This window comes from Pristis pectinata, chromosome 11 (assembly GCF_009764475.1).
Source record: "Pristis pectinata isolate sPriPec2 chromosome 11, sPriPec2.1.pri, whole genome shotgun sequence".
NCBI classification, from domain to species: domain Eukaryota; kingdom Metazoa; phylum Chordata; class Chondrichthyes; order Rhinopristiformes; family Pristidae; genus Pristis; species Pristis pectinata.
In genome coordinates this window covers 51,413,868-51,434,657 of record NC_067415.1, presented here as the reverse complement: position 1 = coordinate 51,434,657, position 20,790 = coordinate 51,413,868, and the positions used below count along the sequence as shown (strand labels likewise).

Below are 20,790 nucleotides of genomic sequence, written 5' to 3'. Positions count from 1 at the left end.
GATGTTGGATAGATCAAAATCTTTCTATAGCATTAAGTTAATTAAAATATGCTACCTAAGTCTCTTAGTGATGGTCTTCCACTTAAATCTTCTTCAATTATAGGGAAAACCCTCCTTTTCTCCTCAGACTTCAAATTCTTGGGTAAGTTAACATCATAACTAGTGGCATTCCTTTGTTCGAGGATGACTTGCTTCTCCAGTTCTATAGATTCTGGGGTAGTTGATGCTGCTCATGTGGGAACAGAAGACCCTACCATAGATGGAGCAGGTGGTACACAACTGGGTGGGCAGATGTTGAGTGTGAAAAGTGGTGTATTCCTTTCATTGTTTTCACTGAATTTCCACATGCTCAAATGAAGAGATTATATATTCTCACTGCCTTCTCAAATATTCCTTCACCATTTTGAGTATTTGCTTTTGTACCTCTGCTGAAACTGGATATATGTTATGACAAAGTCATATTCCAAGCATCTTGCCAAGAGAAGTACTCCACTGGAGTTGGCTTTTCTTATTCCTCTCTTGTCAATCATGCCTTTTCTAAGGTTTGCATCCTTTCTGACCCTTGTGTGAAGTCACCTATGAGGATCAGTTTGTCTCCCTTTTGACATTTTAGGGCACAGAAGACTATGGACCTAATTCAGATAGATGAGATCAGTATAGATAGGTACAATGGGCGTCATGGTGGGTTGAGGGGACTGTTTCTGTGCTGTACAACTCTGACTATATGACAAAGGGCATGGTTTTCTCGAGGTTAAGTAGAAATTGCTCTTAATCTCATTTGTAGCTTACAGGAATTGGGTATATGTGCAGACCATGGCATGCTGGTTTTGCGTGAGTGAGCCAGAGAATCTTGGCATTTTCATCTATCCCACAAGCAGCAGGATTCACTTTGCTTCCAACTCCTCAGTTTACTGTGTTGCTAACCTTGATAAAAGAGGTTACAGCATTTTCTGGTTCTATTTCAGATTTCTAACAGCTGTAGTTATTCTTGTTTTTGATTATAAAAACAAAATAGTTTGCTTATTTTTATTTTCCTTCATGTGTTTAATTACAGTCAACTCCTGTAATCCAGCAGAAGTTGATCTGGTCCGTGCATCAATTATGTCACCTGCTTCAACCCTGCCACCTCCCAAACTATCACTTTTGAGCTTGATTTTCCAACTGTCTCTGCATTCACTTTCCAGACTGGAGCACTAGTGCCGGCCATTGCAGCTAGAGCACATCTGATTACTTCACTGTTGAACCAGCCACCACAGTACTGTGCAACAGTCCTGATGCTGTTCAAGGTTTTAAGGTATTTTCCATTGTCCTTTGAGTCAACTGTGTTTTTGTATTACTCATGAAGGCATCCTCTCTATTACCTTATAATTAATAGTAGTTTAGGCTATTTTTAGGATTTTTAGGTTGTTTAATTGTTTAGGTTTTTTTAAACTGTGAATTGTTTTTAACTAACACCAACTATCAAGACTGAGACAGTTCAGATGTTTGTCAGTAGCAGGCAGAGACTTCTGGGACAAGGCCTCAAGATCCTTCAGCTGAAGCCTAGTCGCCGGTATGGTGACCTGGAGGAATGGTCTAGAACTCTATTGGAACTGCAGACCTGGGGCATAGTAACATAGTGGGTTATTAAACTTAGCATTCTATGTTCAGGATCTTTTAATAGAGATATAATTTTAAATGTCACTATGGAGGTTGGGGAATTTATTTTTGTGTGATTAAATAAATTTGGCATTTTAATAAAAACCCACACACACCAACAGTAACCACAAAACTACTGGACATTAGTGAACCCATGTGGTTCACTAATGACCTCTAGAAAAAGAAATGCACTATCCTTGCATTGTTTGGCCTTTATGTGAGTGAAGACCCACCAATGTTGTTGATTCTTAACTACTTCCTCAGTTCTGTGGCAATTAGGGGTGGACTATAGATGCTGGTATTGCCAGTGATATCCACATCCTTTGACTAATTTTTTTTAAAAATAGGGTAAGTACAGGCAGTATGCATGAGTGGCAGACAGATTGAGCACAATCTGTCCATTGATTCAAGGTCTCTACTACTTCCTTACTCCACAATGTGATTTTCCCCCAACTAGCTGTCATGAACTAACATTTAGTTTTATTTATCACTAAAATCTTTTGCAACCTGTTTTTTTTGCTTAAGATGGTTTTTATTGGGATTGGTTTATTGTTGTCACATGTTCTGAGATACAGTGGAAAAGCTTTTGTTTACTTTTTTTCTTGCTTCCTTTCTCTATTCGAAAAATATCCCAATGCTTGGACTTAGTGCCACTTTAGAAACTTTATTAGCCTTTTCCTTTGATCTAATGCTGCTGTTAATATTAGCCGTGCCTACCCCTTGAGAATTTTATTCCTCTCAGGGAATTGTTACTACTCAAGGGAATAAATTACAAAGATTTGATCATACCACTTCTTGCTTCAACACGTGTTGCTTTGAATTAAGTAATTATATTACAACATTTATGTTTTTAGAGAAATCTTATGTATTGCTTTCAGTGGAACACATGATTTGCTGGCACTCTGGCTGTTCTACTTTTATGGTATACACATAATGTCCCTTTCTGGCTGCAGTTCCAATCACATTTGAAAATCAGTAAAACTGCAGATGTTGGAAATCTGAAACATATACAAAAAACGACAGAAACTTTCAGCAGATCTGGCGGATAGGTGGAAGGAGAAACGGAGCACATTTCAAATCAGAGACCTTTTCATCTGTTATAAAGAAACTAAAAAAAGGTGAATAAAAGTTAAGCATACTTAAAGAAGCATAGAAAAGTAATCTGAAATCTAGTTCATACCTTGGACTTGGACAGTAAGACTCTACAGTTGTAGAAGACTTAGTGATGCAGTCATACAGCACAGAAACAGACTCTTTAGCCCACCATGTTCAAACCGACCATCCATTACCTAATTTTGTACCGAATCACTCTTGCAAGCCTTCTTTTGCCTTCCAATTTACTGTACCTTCATTCCAACTTTGTGCTTCATATATGAGGCTACCCAGGTCCCTCAGTAAAAGTGTTCTGTAGTATCTTTATATTTGAATAATTTCTGCTTTTCAATTCTTCTTACCGAAGTAGCTAGCTTCACATGTCCTTACATTATACTCCCATCTCCCAAACGTTTGTCCACTCATTTTATCTTTACTTCTTTGCAGAATCTATGTCCTCCTCACAATTTGCTTTCCCACCTATTTTTGTATCATGGGCAAATTTGGCTACAATACACTTGCTTCATTTAAGTAAGCAATGGAGGTTTTAAATAGTTGAGGGTCTTGCATTGATACATGGGGCATCCCATTTGTACAGCTTGGTAACCTGAAAATGGCTTATTTATCCTAACTGCTTTCTTTTAGTTAACCAATCATCTATCCATGCTAATATAAGGCTCAAAGACTCTTATCCTGTTAAGTAACATAAGGGCTACCTTCTGGAAATGGCTTTTGGAAATCCAGATACATCTATTGGCACTTCTTTATTCACCCTCCTCATTGTGATATAACCTTCTGAGAATGCATGGGATTTGGAGGAGATGGAGAATCGGATTCATAATTAGCTCAGTGGTAGGAAGCAGAGTGTGATGGTCAAGGGTTGTTTCTCAGACTGGAGGCCTGCGTCTAGTGGTGTGCCACGGGTCCGTGCTGGGACATTTGTTGTTTATAATTTGTATAGATGGTGTTTGGCATGTTGGCCTTCCTCAGTCAGGGCACTGAGTATAGGAGTTGGGAAGTTATGTTGCAGTTATACAAGACGTTGTTGAGGCCGCACTTGATGTATTGTGTATAATTTTGGTCATCCTGTTATCGGAAAGAGTCCAAAAAAGATTTACAAGGATTTTGCCTGGACTTGGGGGGCCTGAGTTACAAAGAGAGGTTGTGTAGACTAGGACTTTATTCCCTGGAACGTACGAGATTGAGGGGTGACCTGATAGAGATATATAAGATCATGAGGGGCATAAACAGGGTGAAGGCACACAGTTTTTTTTTCCCCAGGAAGGGGATGCCAAAAGCAAGAGGGCATAGGTTTAAGATCAGAGGTGAGAGATTTAAAAGGGACATCAGGGGCTGCTGCTTCATGCAAAGGGTGACATGTGTTTGGAATGAGCTGCCAGAAATAGTGGTTGAGGCAGGCACATTAGCAACATTCAAAAGCTATCTAGATAAGTACATGGATAGGAGAGGTTTAGGGGGCTATGGGGCAAACACAGGCAGATGGGACTAGCTAGCTAGGCAACACAGTCGGCATGGATGAGTTGGGCCGAAGAGCCTGTTTCCATGCTGTATGACTCTATGACTCTCAATTTGGCAAGCACCATTTCCCTTTCATAAAACCATACTGTTTCTGCTTAATTATACTATAATTTTATGAATTTCCTGCTCCTACTCGCTTAATCATGAATTCTAGAATTTTCTCAGAAGAAGACATTGGGCTGTCAGGCCTGCTTTCTCTTTTTTTCATGAATAACCAGTAGGAAATTTTGGAAGATCATAACCAATGCATCCACTATCTCTGCAACCACTTTGTCTAAGACTCAAGGATGCAAGCCACCAGATCCAGTGGGCCTGTCAGCCTTAAGCCCAGTTAGTTTGCCTGGGATCTGTTTTAACTTCTCCCCTCCTCCTCTTTGCCTGCCCCTGTACCCCCATTCTCTGTTGTTTGGATGCTTTTTAATGCCTTCTGCTGTGAAGGCAGATGTAAAATAATTGCTCAAAGTCTTTGCTATTCCCTTATTTCGCTTTATTACTTCCCCAGTTTCATCCTACATGGAACTTTTAAGCTATTCTCTTTTTATAAACATAATGAAACTCTGTGTCAGCTGTTATATTTGTTACTTACTCCCAATCAATTTTCTCCCTATTATCCTTGTGGTCACCCTTTGCTGAATTCTTAAAAATTTCCCCATCTTGTGTCTTTGGATTGTATGCTTTTTCTTTCCATTTTGTATCATCCTCAGCTGCTTTAACAGTCATAGCTGGATCCTTCTCATTGGAAACTTTCTCAATATCTTTGAGAATTATGAAAAGTTTCCTTAAATGTCTGCTACTTTTAAGCTATTTTTTTCAATCAGCGTTGGTCAACAGTACCTTTGTAATTACCTTTAAGCTTAAGGAACTGTGAGATCCCTAATTAATCTAACCTCTTTACACTTGGCCAGCTCTAAACTAACTTGTCCCAAATAGTCTATGAACTTGTTCTCAATACTATCTTTGATTTCTCCAATCAGCGTGAAGATTAAAGCTATCTGTGATTATTACAGTGCCTTCCCAGACACCATTATTTCTTGATTTATTTTTGTTTTACAGTATTGCTACTGTTGCGTTGCCTATAGACCATCTCACACCAGTGACTTCATTCTCTTTCCATTTTTCACAAGCCAAATTGATACATCTTTACATATGTCCTGAGTCAAGATGATTTATCACTACTGTTCTAATGTCATCCGTCATTAACTTGCCACACCTCCTTTTCATTTCTGCCTATCCTTAAATATCTACATACTTGAACTACTCAGTTCTCATTCTTAATCACTTGTAGCCACATTTCTCTATTGGCATCAAATTACATCTTATTTATTTCTGTGCCATCAATTCATCTATTTTGTTACAGATACTGTGTATATTCAGATGATGAGCATTGAAATTGTGTCTATTTTCCCTTACTTTGATCCTATTTGCTGCAATTTTTAGGTGTGTATTTTCTGTTGCTTCCTACAAAACTCTGGTTAGAATTACTTGTATCGTTACACCAGACTAAAAGCTTTCTAAATTCCTCTTCCCTTCGCACAAATACATTACTTAAAGCCTTAACCACAGTCAGTGTTATTTGATTTGCCAGATCATTGTTCTTAATCAACCCCAATACAGGAGTTCCCTCTTTCCTCCACAAGCACCACCCCTCCCCCCTTGCCCCCGACGGGTTTTATTGCCTGATTAAACTCAGGCCTATTTCTCTTGTACCAATCTCTGAGTCACTCATTTATCTGTTTATTTAAACACCATGCTGACTTGCACATGACTTGGGTAGTAAGCCAGAGATCATTTGCAGTTCTGCTTTTAAATTTCAACCCTTGCTACTCATACTCCCTTGGTTCTACATTGGGTTTGGTTTATTATCATCCAATTTTAGAATTTTCACACGCGTGTATTGAAATTCTTTTACAGCTGTTCAGAAAAAGAATTCAGTTGAAAAAGAATTTCTTTAAATCTGTTGCTGAGGACTTTCTGCAGTTTGTCAGAAGCCCAGCAATTCATAATGCACTCTGCAAAATACAAAGGTTTATGGAATGCAGAGTCTTAGTAAAATTTAATTACCATTATTCTGCAATTCTTCTCCTGCATGCCCCACGTACTTTCCTTAGTATGTGCACAAGTAAGATACAAAAACTACTTCAGTAATTCAATCATTAAGGAAGCAATTGCTAATGTACTGTGCTGTCAGATGTGTGCAAGAAGCTAGTTTCCATCTTTAACCTCCAATAGCTCATGTACTAATGAGTCAATTTTACAGCTGTTTTAAATGTGGCTTTCCAAAAAGGTCCACTTTCATTTAGTTAAAGTTCATTATGGTACTGGGGTTGCTTTTTGTTATTTTTCCATGAACCATTTCAGTTCCATTGTTCACCTGCTGGAACATATCATTCCATTCAGTCAGGGCTCCTAGTTTGCAACTGCGATTGCTTTTACATCTATTGTAAGGCACTTCAGTTCCATTATTTATCTGTAGACTAAATATGACATTCTTCATGAAAAATTTACACCCTTTTTTTAAAAACAGGATTTAAATCAATCACTATGGAAATGTACATTGAATTTCCTTTTTTTCTGGTTGACTAATGGTGGTTTTGTCCATTACTTTATATAGGGCTTCCCATTTGGTCTCCTAGCTTCAGCCTTTTAAATTCTTTTGGATAATTTCATCACCAACTGACTAGGTATACAACAAATAGGCCAAGATATTATGAACAGTATGAGCAGCAGCAATTAAAGGGGTCCACCATTCCTTTACATACTGGATGGCAAAGAATGTGTACATGTTGCTAGTGGCATAAGTTTGACATAAAATGTAATTCATTATCACTTTCTATTCTATTGTAAAGACCCACCTGATTAAAGTAAAAACATTCCTAGTCTTGTTTTTTAGCTCCACCTGAACTGATTCTTTTTGATTTCAATGCTAATATACTTCCTGTCTTCATTCAATCTTAACATCCTTCCTTTCTTATGCCTTTATCTATCTATTCCTTAATATCAGGGCTAACCAATGTGCTTTTACATTTTGCCTCTTTATTCCCAACTCTGGTCACTTTCCAATTATCTCAATAATGGCTATTAAAATGAATCCATTTATTTCTAGCTCTGTCATTCATTAATCTTGTAATGAATGTTGTATGGATTCAAATAAGGTGCCTTCAGTTTTGTCTCTTTACCATTTTTCCCTGCTGCAAATCTAATTGGTGGTATACTTGTATGCTCTCCCCTTTCCTGATAGACTCTAGAATTCATTACCCATTTCACTACCCTGCACTGTTACTTTGTCCTTTACTTTCTAACTTCCACTCACACTGACCATCCCCTCTACACTATTTAAAGCCTTGCCTATGGACAGTTATTTGATCTGATAATGCATTAGTTCTGGCCCAATTCACATAACTCCTGGTCCATCAGAACATATCAATCTTTCAACAATACTGGCGTCTGAGCTCCATGAATTAAAACCCATTTCATTCACACCTATCTTTGAGTCATACTTTCAGTTGATATTATTGACTTTATACTAGTTTGCATGTATGAACAAATTGTCTTGTATGAACACAAATTATTAGCTTCCTGGTTCTGCTTTTTAATTTGGCCCAAATTGTTCATATTCCTTCAGCTGAACAAGCACCTATATCCCATCAATCATTGGCTCCCACAAGGACTACTAAAACTGGATCTCTCCCCTCCAAGTTCCTCTCCATCCCCAAATATCAGATTATTTATGATCCAAATAATTTCCAAAGGTCTTGCAAATTGTGCCAGCTGAATTATCAATACCCATGGATAATCTATGAATTTGCATCTTATTCCACTTAACTACCCGTTCTCCTTTATCAGGTACCGTTTAGGAGAGATGGCTGTGGGGAAAGTTATACAAGCAAAAGAGAGCAAGAGTTAGAGGAAAATGACTGGATGAGGCAAGGTGGATGAAGATTGCATATATTTTAAATAAATAATTTCTAGGGTTGGATTAGAGAGAATGCAAAAGTTGCATGAGGAAACTTGTAAGAGGTTCAAATTAGGATAAATTTTGAATGCTATATTTAGAATATCAAAAGTAATTTTTACTTTTAAAGGGCATGAAGTAGGGATTCCCCAGTCACTAAATATTGTTGGCTGTTTATAATCATGGGAAGCCAGTGATAAGGGCATGAAGTAGGGATTCCCCAGTCACTAAATATTGTTGGCTGTTTATAATCATGGGAAGCCAGTGATCCTCCAAAGCAAATCGGGTATTTCATTTGCTAACAAGCCCACAGGCTTTTTCTGTCAGGAAAATTCTGAAACAAATGGTGTTTCTTGTTATTGATGCAGAAATGGCACAATAGTTTCAGATATGGCCATATCTGCTTGTATCTAAAAGTGGCATGCAAATTGCATGACTGCTGTAAGTTTTGCAAAGATAACACCTTGGTACATTTTTGTCAACACATGAAAAGAAGGAACACATTGTAAATGAACAACTTTGGGAGCCAGTGGTTCCATTAGATCAGTATCTCCTCACACAGCAGAAAAGGAGGCTACACTCATGTCCACTGTACTGTAAAAGACCAAAACATTAGGAAGCAGAATGGTCACATGTAATCTTGGGAAAAGTATTAAATGAACTGGATTTCAGTAGCAAGTGTATTTGATTTGTTTCTTTAGAAACACATCATGCCCTATCATAGGGGCATAAGTGTATTAAACACAATGCTTAAGTATTTTGTGTGTTGAATGTGATGAGAGCAAGTGGGTGACTTTTGGGAAGCAGCTGTAATCTGCACTTGCAGGTTTTGAGAAATGTAACCCAACACTACAGGAGGAAGGCTATTTTCAGAGTTGATAAAGTCATGATGACAACTGTACAGCAGGTTAGGGGACATGTACTTGAGGTTGAGCAAATATTAAGTTGTGATGCTTTGTAGAATCACAGTGGCTGGAAAACCACTGTAGTCATTGGGCAGCATCAAGTATAAGACTTCAGGGAATTTGAAGGATGATCCATAGACCCAAAACATGATATTCACGAGAATTGCCTAAGCAAGACCACCGCAGTATCTGAGTATGAGGTTATATAACCAATTATGGCAGCTGTCCAAGAAGTTGTTGTTTAACTCCAACAAGAATTCCTTGGTTTACAAATATGCAGCTTACAATTTGATATGTCACTTGAATTGACAGATCTATTTTTGCTATGATGAATACCATGTCCTAAATATCCATAATGCATTTCACCCAATTTGATACATGAAATTCCATTTAAAATGTTTTCCAGGAATGTACCATATACATACTGATCAGAATGTATACATACTTTTCAGAAAATAGTAGAAATAACTAGTAATAGTAAATCTGTCAACTCCAAAATGCCAGTCTATTTAAAGTTTCACAAAGTCTTCAGCTTCTCCAACAGAAGAAAGCTGACATGCAGCATTATGTGGTTATCGAACAATACCACCTGAACTTGATTATGTACAGCAAACTTCCTTTTTCCTTCTGCACCACCATATTTAGTTCAAGGGTCTATATATTTCTATACAATGAATATTTTAAGGCATTTTAAAACAGGAGGCCACATTTTTAAAGATAAATGCTTTGTTCCAGTAAAGTTAAAATATGTGCAAGCCAGAAAAATATGCACAACTTGCACACACTACTGTTCAACTTTCAAAAAATTAAGTCAGCTAATTATGTGCAGTTTGCTGAATTAGAAACTTAGAATGACTCTAATTCTAAAGCATTAGATCTAAAACTAAAAATACATACTTTTATTTTTTTTATTAAAACTGATCTTGTATTGTATAGCACTTTAAGCTATGCCAAACACATTTAAGATATTTCTAATATCCATGCACCATTGCTATACAAGAAACGCCTTTGCAACATTATCACATATTTGTTCATACAATTGCCATTTCCAAGATCTTCCACCTCATTAGTTAGCAATACAGTAAAATTAAGTAATTTTCCCATCATCCATGGTTCAAATGCCTGCAATAAACTTGTGATTAAAGTCTATATCATCTATGTAACTATGGATGAGTTACCAGAGCAACAGTATTTCAAACAAATTGAAATCATGATTTCCTGTACCACATTAAAAATACAAAAAACACAAGCACTCAATAGAGCTAGATTAATTACTTTTAATTTAAGCCCTAATTTAAGATTTATGTAAAGGGCTTGAAGAATAGAAGCTTATGTACTCTGTTCTAATAATTTTAATCTGGCTAAAGTATTGCTGAAAGTTACATCAATTTAATTTTTCACTAAGAATAAGATGTACATCTCATCTAAACAATGCATTTATCAGTGAACTAATTACAAGATTATGAAAGGAAGGTTCTAACTGTTCCTTTTATGGTATCACGGCAGATTGGGCACTTTCTAAGGGAGGGTGCACAGTCTGTACAAACAACCAAATGACCACACGTTATAAACACGACTGAGACCTCTTTGTCCATGCACACTTTACAAGTTCTTTCTTCCTGCAACCTTCGTAATTGCTCTTCCATAGACAGACCTAAAGAAAATAATAAAAGCCGTTAACTCTTGGTGGTTTGTTGAAGTTGTTTGCTGCATACTTGGATGTCATTACATTTCAGTTTACACATCGTCATTTGGGTGTTAAACCATAAATCAGTTTGTCTATTGATTGAAAATATAATACTTATGGACAATGTAGTTCTGTTTAAGATAGTAAAGGAAAAACTCACCCAACATATCCGATGGACAGTAAGACAGGCTTTTTTGAACTGAAATGCAGAACAGATTATATATTATTAGATTTTATATAGTAAACACCAACTAAATATTTACACAAATCTGTTTCATACTCAAGATACTAGCATTTATAACTATATGGAAAATTCTAGTGTCCTTCAAGGTGGATGAATTCACGGGGCTGGATCAGATTTATGAGGCTGCTATGAGAGGCAAGGGAAGAGACTGCTGGGGATCTGGCTGAGATTTTATATCTTTGCTAGCCATAAATGAGGTACAGATTGCATAGACTGTAGGACTTTTTTTTTGCCATAGAGGTAGATAGAACAAGTGGACATAGATTTAGGGTAAGGGGTAAGAAATTTAGAGGGAATCTGAGGGGGCCTTTTTCACCTTTTTAACCAGGAATACATTACTTGACAGAGTGTTGGAAGCAGAGTCAATGGCACCATTTAAATATCTAGTCAAGCACTTGAATCGTGTGGGTGTAGGCGGCTGCAGACAATGTGCTGGATGTTGTGGACCAAATGGCCTGTTTCCATGCTATATAAATATTGGTATTGGTATATTATTGTCACTCCCAAATCATGCACTCAATTCTCAACACATGGTTTGTGCAGCTTAATATCACATTCAAATACAAAGTGGTTCAGGAATGCATCAGTTTAATGTGACAAGCATTCATTCTAATGAACCTCAAGGATAATTTTGTATGAAAATCACTTTTACTGAGGAAATCTCTTCATATTGGAGGTCTACTGTAGCTGAATGAGGAAAAATACAGGCATTTCTTCTTAAAAAGGCTTGCATTTGAATTACTTGTCTTACTTGGAGATTTACTGGCAGCTTGAGGTGAATAAAACAACAGTGCACAATACTCTACCATCACTGGTGACCCAGAATATGAACTGAGAAGAAAAAGATTGAAAAAACTGCAGATGCTGGAAATTCAAAATAAAAACTGAAAATGCTAGAAATACTCCGACAATGTTAACTGTTTCTCTTCCCACAGATGCAGCCTGACCTGCTGCATATTCCCAGCATTATTTGAAAATATGAGCTGAATTTTGAGCACGCTAGGTGGTGTCACAGTGAGAAAAAGATTATTGAAGCAAGAGGAAGAAAGTGTGACAAAATCAGCTTCCATGGAGTATAAATGTCCTTGCAGAGTGTTGTTACCATTTTATTTTAATTTATACATTAATCATCAGTAAAACCATTAGTAACTCTTGAGAAACCCTGAAGTTTGACACTCACTGATGGAGGGTGGAATTTTGCCAATGGTCAAACCTTTGAATGCATTTCAAACCCTAGTTTTCTTGGGTGCTGCTGAATACCACCCCAACTCTCAGATGACACTACAAATTTCAAGGTGGGTAATTCCAGATGGCAGGTCCAAGTTCAACAAAACTCAGCCCCAATTACTGAATTGGGTTCCAAGTTATTACTTTCAAATGTAAAAATCTTACATAATTAGAACTAAACATCAAAAATCATCAAAACTTTTAACACCATCTGTTACAATACATGTATTGCTGGAGTTCATGGTGCAGGCTTAAAAAGGGAAATACTGGAGTCATTTCAATATCAGGGTATTCATTTCTAAGACATCCCTAGAGTGGGGAAATATTATGTAAAACAACTATCTGCACCAAATCACCATTTCATCCCTTTCCCTCCACCCAACTACTGAACCACTACTAACCAAAACCAATGAAAAGAGCAAGGAGTCATTGTACAATTACATTGGACAATCAAAATTCTTCATTTATTGCTCAAAACAATATTCAGTACTTCATGGTTGATTGACAAAAAATAACAACAGATGCACTGAAGGGCAGGGACAAATTCAGGGGGGAAAGAGGAGGTGATGTGTGGGTTATAAACACCAGGATAGTATAAGAAAACAATGCAGCAGATAATAAATACAAGGTAGCAATAAAAAAAAGGTTTCTTAAAATCCTGATGATGTAATAATTCCAAATTTATGTATGTGGGGACAAGGTGAAGAAAACTGCAGTTACTCAAATAAAGCCCGAACTGGAGCAAGTTTTGAAACTCCATTGTGCCTGGTAATGCACAACTGTTACATACGGAGTTACAGTCAAAGGCTGTTATGGGTATATTGTTAGTGATCCAATTGAAAATAACTGTACAATTGAGAAGTCCAAAGCAATTTAAAAGTATTAGCCTCCTAATTGAGGAATGGCAAAGCACGTTAGAAAAAAGAAATAACACAATAGACACCAAATATAATGTGAAAAGTTAATGCATTTTCTGATTGAATTAAAACATTTTAAAGGGGAAGAAGAAAGTTTTTTTTTGCCAGACAGCTCCCATTTTCAAAAATTAATCCACATAAATTTTAACAACAGCTTCTGTTGTGCAAGCAAAATTAAAGATACCAACTTCACTTAACCAGTTTCTCAGCTGTGGTTTAAAACTATAGTTGTTCTATCTGTGAGGGTGCATTTTGATACTCCAACTTGCAGTATGATAATAGTGTAAGCACTGTTCCTCAAAGCATTGGATTTTGCACCTTACTTACTCAGGGGCAGAATGGGATGGGCACAATTTGCACAAAAACTATTACACTTGCATAACATGATTTGGAATGTCAGTTAATAAACATTAGTCAAAGTCTTGTTTTAAATCGAAAATGCATTAGAACCAATACTGTTGATTCCTGTGCTGAAGGATGCAGCTTTGGAAAGGAGACAGTGTTTGTTATTACTTTCTATTCTTCTTTCTTATTGTCTAAGGAAAATATTAACTTAGAATAAGAATTCAAAATATCCAGACAAAACAAACCACTATCACAAAAAAGTCTTACAATACTTATGGGCTACTTTTCTAATGCAATGCATGCCTTAGTTTAACATAAGATGGAGAAATAAAAGTTTGCCATAGTAATTACGTACCATATAGTTTCTCATGCAATTCAGGTTCATGTTTCAAAAGCACATCTTTGAAGGCTTCAGCTGCTGCTCTTTCTTTGTGAATTATCACCTCAACTAGCTCTCTGACCTGTTCATTCGCACAAGGTTTTTGTTTGATCGCATCACTTTCCATTTTATTAATAACAGAACGCATTTCTAGATCTTCGAGCAAAGGTGTTACATTTGTCAAATTATGACTCAAAGCGACAGAATTTTTTTTCAATAGTAATACATCTGCAAAAAGAAAAAAAGTCATAATTTGCTAATTTTCGATTAATAGCAATAGTGAAATATTGCCACATTTTTAGAAGTAATGAATTTACTGCATATGACATTACTATTTCCTGTACTTCAATGCAAAAGAGTCCAGGTAGAAGAATGTACATTGTGAAAAAAATCCATCCTCTTACGAGGTTTCTCATTACTAGAGAAGTCAACTAAATTGCAGGTTCCCCTAAAACAGGCATCTGATGCCAACAGCACATCAAACTGCTGCCTTGTTTGTTATTAATGTACAGCAAACCCTAACCAACTGACCACTGGTTTATCACCACTACAAGGGCCCAATTTCATCAGTAATCAATTAAGGCTATCTTCACTGCTTAATGCCAACTTGCTCCTCTTAAAGCAAAGATGGTATTGTTCTTGGTAGATGTACTGGAACTGTAAGGGATTCAATGATAGTATCAAGGATAGGACTTTCTTATGCTTGTCCATAAAATGTTAAGAGGACATCAGGGCACACTCTTAGAAGCCCATACAACCTAACCTCTGTGCCAGTCAACGGAAGGAACCAAGCCTGGTGCCACAGGTTCATTAATTTTACACTAATCGCCCATGTCAGTAAATGTATCTTCAAATACTACATTTAACCAACTGCATCTGCTCCATGCCCCTAATAACATTCAATGCACCATTCTCCCACTCACCCCACCCATAGGAATTTCATTGCTAACATGTTCCGATGTATCCTCATAGTTTGCACTTTTGCAGGCTTCACATCCATAACCCCTACGTGATACAAGGTGTTAACAATTCAAAAATAGGCACATCACCTACCATATGCATGGCACTTATGAACACGTTTGCCTGTTATCGGTCAGGGTGGTGCATAATCGCAGATAGATACTTCAGTCAATTTCCCTTAGTGAGAACTGGCTATTTATTACTGGAGCAATAATTATACTAGTCATAGAATTAGAGGGATACAGCACAGAAACAAGCCCTTCAGCTGAGTCCACACCAACCATCAACCATTTATTTTCATTAATCCTAGTTTTTATTCTCCCCATATTCTACCACTCACCTACACACCAGGGGCAATTTACAGTGGCCTGCCAACCCACATATCTTTGGCTTGTGAGAGGAAACCCATGGGGTCACAGGCAGAACATGCAAACTCCACACACCACCCAAGGTTGGGATTGAACCCAGGTCTCTGGCACTGAGAGGCAGCAGCTCTACTAGCTATGCCTCTGTGCCACCCCACTGTGATCAGCAACAGTGCAGAAACCATAAATAACTGTTCACATACCCAATCCTCCTCTTCAAAGGCTGCAAAGTTGTTCAATACAAAAAGATCCAGATAATGTAAGCATTCACCTCTTGCTTTCCCACCTTTCTTTCACGAATACCCTTTTATGGCGTTTCTCCCATCAAATAACTAAGAATTGCCAACCAGCCAGAAAGTGGTGGAACAACAGGAAATATGAAGATAAAAACAGTAATTCCATTAACGCTCCGAACCATCAGCTCCAATACTGAAACTAAATAAATTAGTTACAGAACAAGATCTGCACATGGCAAGTAACCCAGCACAAGGGAGAAACAGTAATACAAGAACTGAGGACAAGGTTGCACACAAGTTCTACTGTACAGAACTCAGATAGGGTAACCTACCAAGGCTGATGGATACCAAAACTGTATCAAGAGCACATGAAACAAAGATTGACCAAAATTTCTAACCTAGCATGTCTTGAATCACAGGACTATAAAATGTTTAAAACAATCTACAAGCTAAAAAATCTGAGAAAGAGAGCTCCCCAAAAACAAGACCACAGATTGTGTCTAAGGACGCAATATACATTATCTGCTCTCATAACAGCTTCTGCAGAATGACTGTCTACAGAATTTCCGTAGAGTAAGAACTATTCCAGGTACAGATAGCTCAGTGCTCTTTCCAATCAAAACAGATTTTTGATGGAGATTAATGATACAGGACTAATGTACGGACATGTAAGAAATAAACTGGGCACAGATTGGCCTCAATTGTCATGGGTGTAATTCTTTTATATTACAAAAAGTGGGGTTTGGGAGCAATCCTGAGCAACTTGAAAGGGAACGGTTATCTACTGCACAGACAAGGTGGACTCATTTGTTTTATCAGCAGGTTAAATTAGGGGATATTACATGGGAGTTGAAGTTACAATTAGAATTCAGAATTAAAAGATGTGAAAGATTATTAAGAGTACAAAGGCTGTATCACGATGACACTGTACCATACAGTGGCATGCAAAAGTTTGGGCACCTCTGGTCAAAATTTCTGTTACTGTGACTAGCTAAGCGAGTAAAAGATGACCTGATTTCCAAAAGGCATAAAGTTAAAGATGACACATTTCTTTAATATTTCAAGCAAGATCACTTTTTTATTTCCATCTTTTACAGTTTCAAAATAACAAGGAAAAGGGCTTGAAGCAAAAGGTTGGGCACCCTGCATGGTCAGTACTTAGTAAACACCCCCTTTGGCAAGTATCACAGCTTGTAACGCTTACTGTAGCCAGCTAAGAGTCTTTCAATTCTTGTTTGGGGGATTTTCACCCATTCTTCCTTGCAAAAGGCTTCTAGTTCTGTGAGATTCTTGGGCTGTCTTGCATGCACTGCTCTTTTGAGGTCTATCCACAGATTTTCGATGATGTTTAGGTCGGGGGACTGTGAGGGCCACGGCAAAACCTTCAGCTTGTGCCTCTTGAGATAGTCCATTGTAGATTTGAGGTGTGTTTAGGATCATTATCCTGTTGTATAAGCCATCCTCTTTTCAGCTTCAGCTTTTTTACAGATGGTGTGATGTTTGCTCGCAGAATTTGCTGGTATTTAATTGAATTCATTCTTCCCTCTACCAGTGAAATGTTCCCCGTGCCACTGGCTGCGACAAGCCCAAAGCATGATCGATCCACCCCCGTGCGTAACAGTTGGAGAAGTGTTCTTTTCATGAAATTCTGCACACTTTTTTCTCCAAACTTTCCTGCATCCTCACCACAAAATTCAGCATCAGAAGTTTGCAAAGGAACATCTAAACAAGCCTGATGCATTTTGGAAACAAGTCCTGTGGACTGATGAAGTTAAAATAGAACTTCTGGGCCACAATGAGCAAAGGTATGTTTGGAGAAAAAGGGTGCAGAATTTCATGAAAAGAACACCTCTCCAACTGTTGGCACCCGGGTGGATCGATTATGCTTTGGGCTTGTGTTGCAGCCAGTGTTACGGACTCAGTGAAAGTCCCTTTAAGATAGAGAGTGTGTGTGTATGTGTGTGTGGGGCGTGCTTACGTCAATAGAAGATAAAGGACGTAATGACGTTGAAGAAGAAGAAGGAGAGAGAGAGAGAAGGGAGAGAGACACCAGCCTGCTTGTTTTCTCTATCGATGGATGAGAAACAATAACTGTGTTTGCCACTGAAATCCATGTATGGAAGTTGGAAGTAATCCGGTGGAGTTCACTTTGTTGCTGACCTGTAGAAGGAAACAGGTATTTGTATGTGGACGACCACGGTTCGGATACTTTTCGGGGTGAGGAAGTCACTACCGAGTAAACACTGAAGTGTCGTTTGGGTTCCATCGTGGAACATTTGGATTTCGTATGTACTCTCTCTATGTTTTTCTACATCTACATCTTATCTTCAGACAACGGTGGTTGTTGAAGAAGCCCTTGCTCATGTTTCACCTTATGGCTTGCGGAACTGAACTTTAAGAACCATTCAGGAACTGGGAGTTTTGGACTTTGTCACACACACACACGACGAGTTTAGTTTTGGGGTTAACGTTCGAGGTTAACATTCTTGAATTCTAACATACTAACATTTTACTTTTATTTTACGTATTATCATAAGTAGTGATTAATAAAATAGTTTTTAACACTAAATCATGCTCAGTGTGTTTCTTTTGTTGCTGGTTCGTGACACCAGTGGCACGGGGAACATTTCACTGGTAGAGGGAAGAATGAATTCAATTAAATACCAGCAAATTCTGGAAGCAAACATCACACCATCTGTAAAAAAGCTGAAAATGAAAAGAGGACGGCTTCTATAACAGGATAACGATCCTAAACACACCTCAAAAATATAATGGACTACCTCAAGAAACACAAGCTGAAGGTCAGTTTCCCGACCTAAACGTCATTAAAAATCTGTGGATAGACCTCAAAAGAGCAGTGCATGCAAGACAGCCCAAGAATCTCACAGAACTAGAAGCCTTCTGCAAGGAAGAATGGGTGAAAATCCCCCAAACAAAAATTGAAAGGCTCTTAGCTGGCTACAGAAAGCACTTACAAGCTGTTATACTTGCCAAAGGAGGTGTTACTAAGTACTGACCGTGCAGGGTGCCCAAACTTTTGCTTTGGACCCTTTTCCCTTTTCGTTATTTTGAAACTCTAAAAGTTGGAAATAAAAAAGTGATCTTGCTTAAAATATTAAAGAAATGTGTCATCTTTAACTTTATGCCTTTTGGAAATCAGGTCATCTTTTACTCGCTTAGTTATTCACAGTGACAGAAATTTGGACCGGGGTGCCCAAACTTTTGCATGCCACTGTATGTTATAGAAAACTATAAAAGGATATCCTGCATTACTGTAGTGTTTCCACCTATAATAAACTGAGTTTTAGTTGCACTACCCAGAGTCTTGGCTAGTTTTACCTCACTGAGATAGGTTTCAGCCTAACACAATGTATGCATGGGAAGATTAAGTACAGTGAAATGCCTGAAGCATTGCCACATCCACAGCAACAGTTTTTGTGCAAGGGCAACAAAATGAGAGTGGAACTGAACATGTTTAATGTATGTTGGCATTTTGGAACAGTCTTCAAAAGTGAACCAGAAGATGACCTTGAAATCTTCAGGTAAACTGGCCCTCGCAATGCTGCAGTTGGGTTATGGTTAAAGCACGGCATATTTGAATGAAGATTTCCTGACAGAACCACATCTCTTACTGGCCTTTGCCAAAGTTAAGAAGGAAAACAACTCAATTTACAACATATATCGTCTTTTACCTACAGTTGTCCACCTCACTATCCTAGTTGTATGGCTCTGCATGCCCTCTGTTCATTCTGCCAATTATGCTACACTCGAAGGAAAATGCCTATCCTTGACCAGGAACAACTAGTTTTGTTTTCCAATTTCAAGCTTCTACATAGTCCTTCAGTTCCTGTTCTATTCAGTCCCTGTATTGTTGAGCAACTTAATTCTGCAAAGCACCATTCCTTGCAGAATCATAGCCAAACACCAGTAGAAACTATATCAGCAAATAACTAGCAAGCAGTTGACAAACCCACTCTTTAGATAAAACTTTTAGGAGGTTATTCCCTCAAATAGCATCTTTTGGTTGCAAGAGGTAGAGGGGAGGATAGAGGGCGGTGGAAATTCCAGCTGCTAATGAGAGTTCAGCCACTTCAGGTTCAGCCATTCTAAATTAAGAAAAGGCTGCAACTTGGCAGTGCTGACATCATGAAAATCAAAAATAACCGCAGATGCTGGAAATCTGAAGTAAAAACAGAATGAACGAAACACTCAGCAGGTCAGGCAGTATCTGTGGAAAGAGAAACAGTTAATGTTTTTGGTTTGGGGCCCTTTGTCAGAATTGGGAATGCAAAAAAAAAACTTTTCAGTAGCAGGGAAGGTAAGAGAGGGATGGGTTAATAGGGGCAATTTGGGTCCCAGGATGATGAGAAGAGGTAAAAAGGACAGGTATTACATCTCCTACAGTTGCGTGCAAAAGTTCCATTAAACAGGTTGGGATAGAAGAGTGACCAGGAAATCAAAGAGAATGTTTTCTTTGAAATGTGAGACTGATGGTGGAATCTGGGTGCTCCATATGCATATGGTGTTACGGACAAAACTCCAAGTTACTGATGAGCAGCGCAAATACATTTATTCAAAAGTCCACAAGCAAGGAATGGTCATACAGTTGAGGTTTACTTACTGTGCATAGCACTGTGACACACAAGCCTCTTTGTGATTTTTATAAACGACCTGGATTAGGAAGTGGAGGGGTGGGTTAGTAAGTTTATGGATGACACAAAGGTTGGAGGTGTTGTGGATAGTTTGGAGGGCTGTCAGAGGTTACAGAGGGATATAGATAGGATGCAAAGTTGGGCTGAGAAGTGGCAGATGCAGTTCAACCCAGATAAGTGTGAAGTGGTTCATTTTGGTAGGTCAAATATGATGGCAGAATATAGTCTTAATGGTAGGACTCTTGGCAGTGTGAAGGATCAGAGAGATCTTGGGGTCCGAGTCCATAGGACGCTCAAAGCAGCTGCGCAGGTTGACTCTGTAGTTAGGAAGGTATATGGTGTATTGTCCTTCATCAATCGGGGAATTGAATTTAGGAGCCGAGAGGTATTGTTGCAGAGAGGTATTGGTCCCTGGTGAGACCCCACTTGGAGTACTGTGCTCAGTTCTGGGCGCCTCACTACAGGAAGGATGTGGAAGCCATAGAAAGGGCGCAGAGGAGATCTACTAGGATGCCATCTGGAACACAGAGCATGCCTTATGAAAGTAGGTTGAGGGAACTCGGCCTTTTCTCCGCGACGGAGGATGAGGGGGAACCTGATAGAGGTATATAAGATGATGAGAGGTATTGATCGGGTAGATAGAGGCTTTTCT

At 38.3% G+C, this 20,790-nt stretch overlaps 1 protein-coding gene across 1 annotated transcript in view; it reads right to left on the bottom strand.

Annotated features, from left to right (window-relative positions):
* Positions 1-10,020: 10,020 nt before the first annotated feature.
* The window catches only part of birc2 (baculoviral IAP repeat containing 2), a 31,172-nt gene continuing 20,402 nt past the window's right edge, over positions 10,021-20,790 (bottom strand). Inside the window, exons 7-9 of the mRNA XM_052026569.1 lie at positions 13,902-14,153; positions 10,974-11,012; positions 10,021-10,780 (exon numbers count right to left, since the gene is read on the bottom strand). Of these exons, the coding sequence (XP_051882529.1) occupies positions 10,587-10,780; positions 10,974-11,012; positions 13,902-14,153 (485 nt within the window). The 3' untranslated portion in view covers positions 10,021-10,586. The remainder of the gene's footprint in view (positions 10,781-10,973; positions 11,013-13,901; positions 14,154-20,790) is intronic.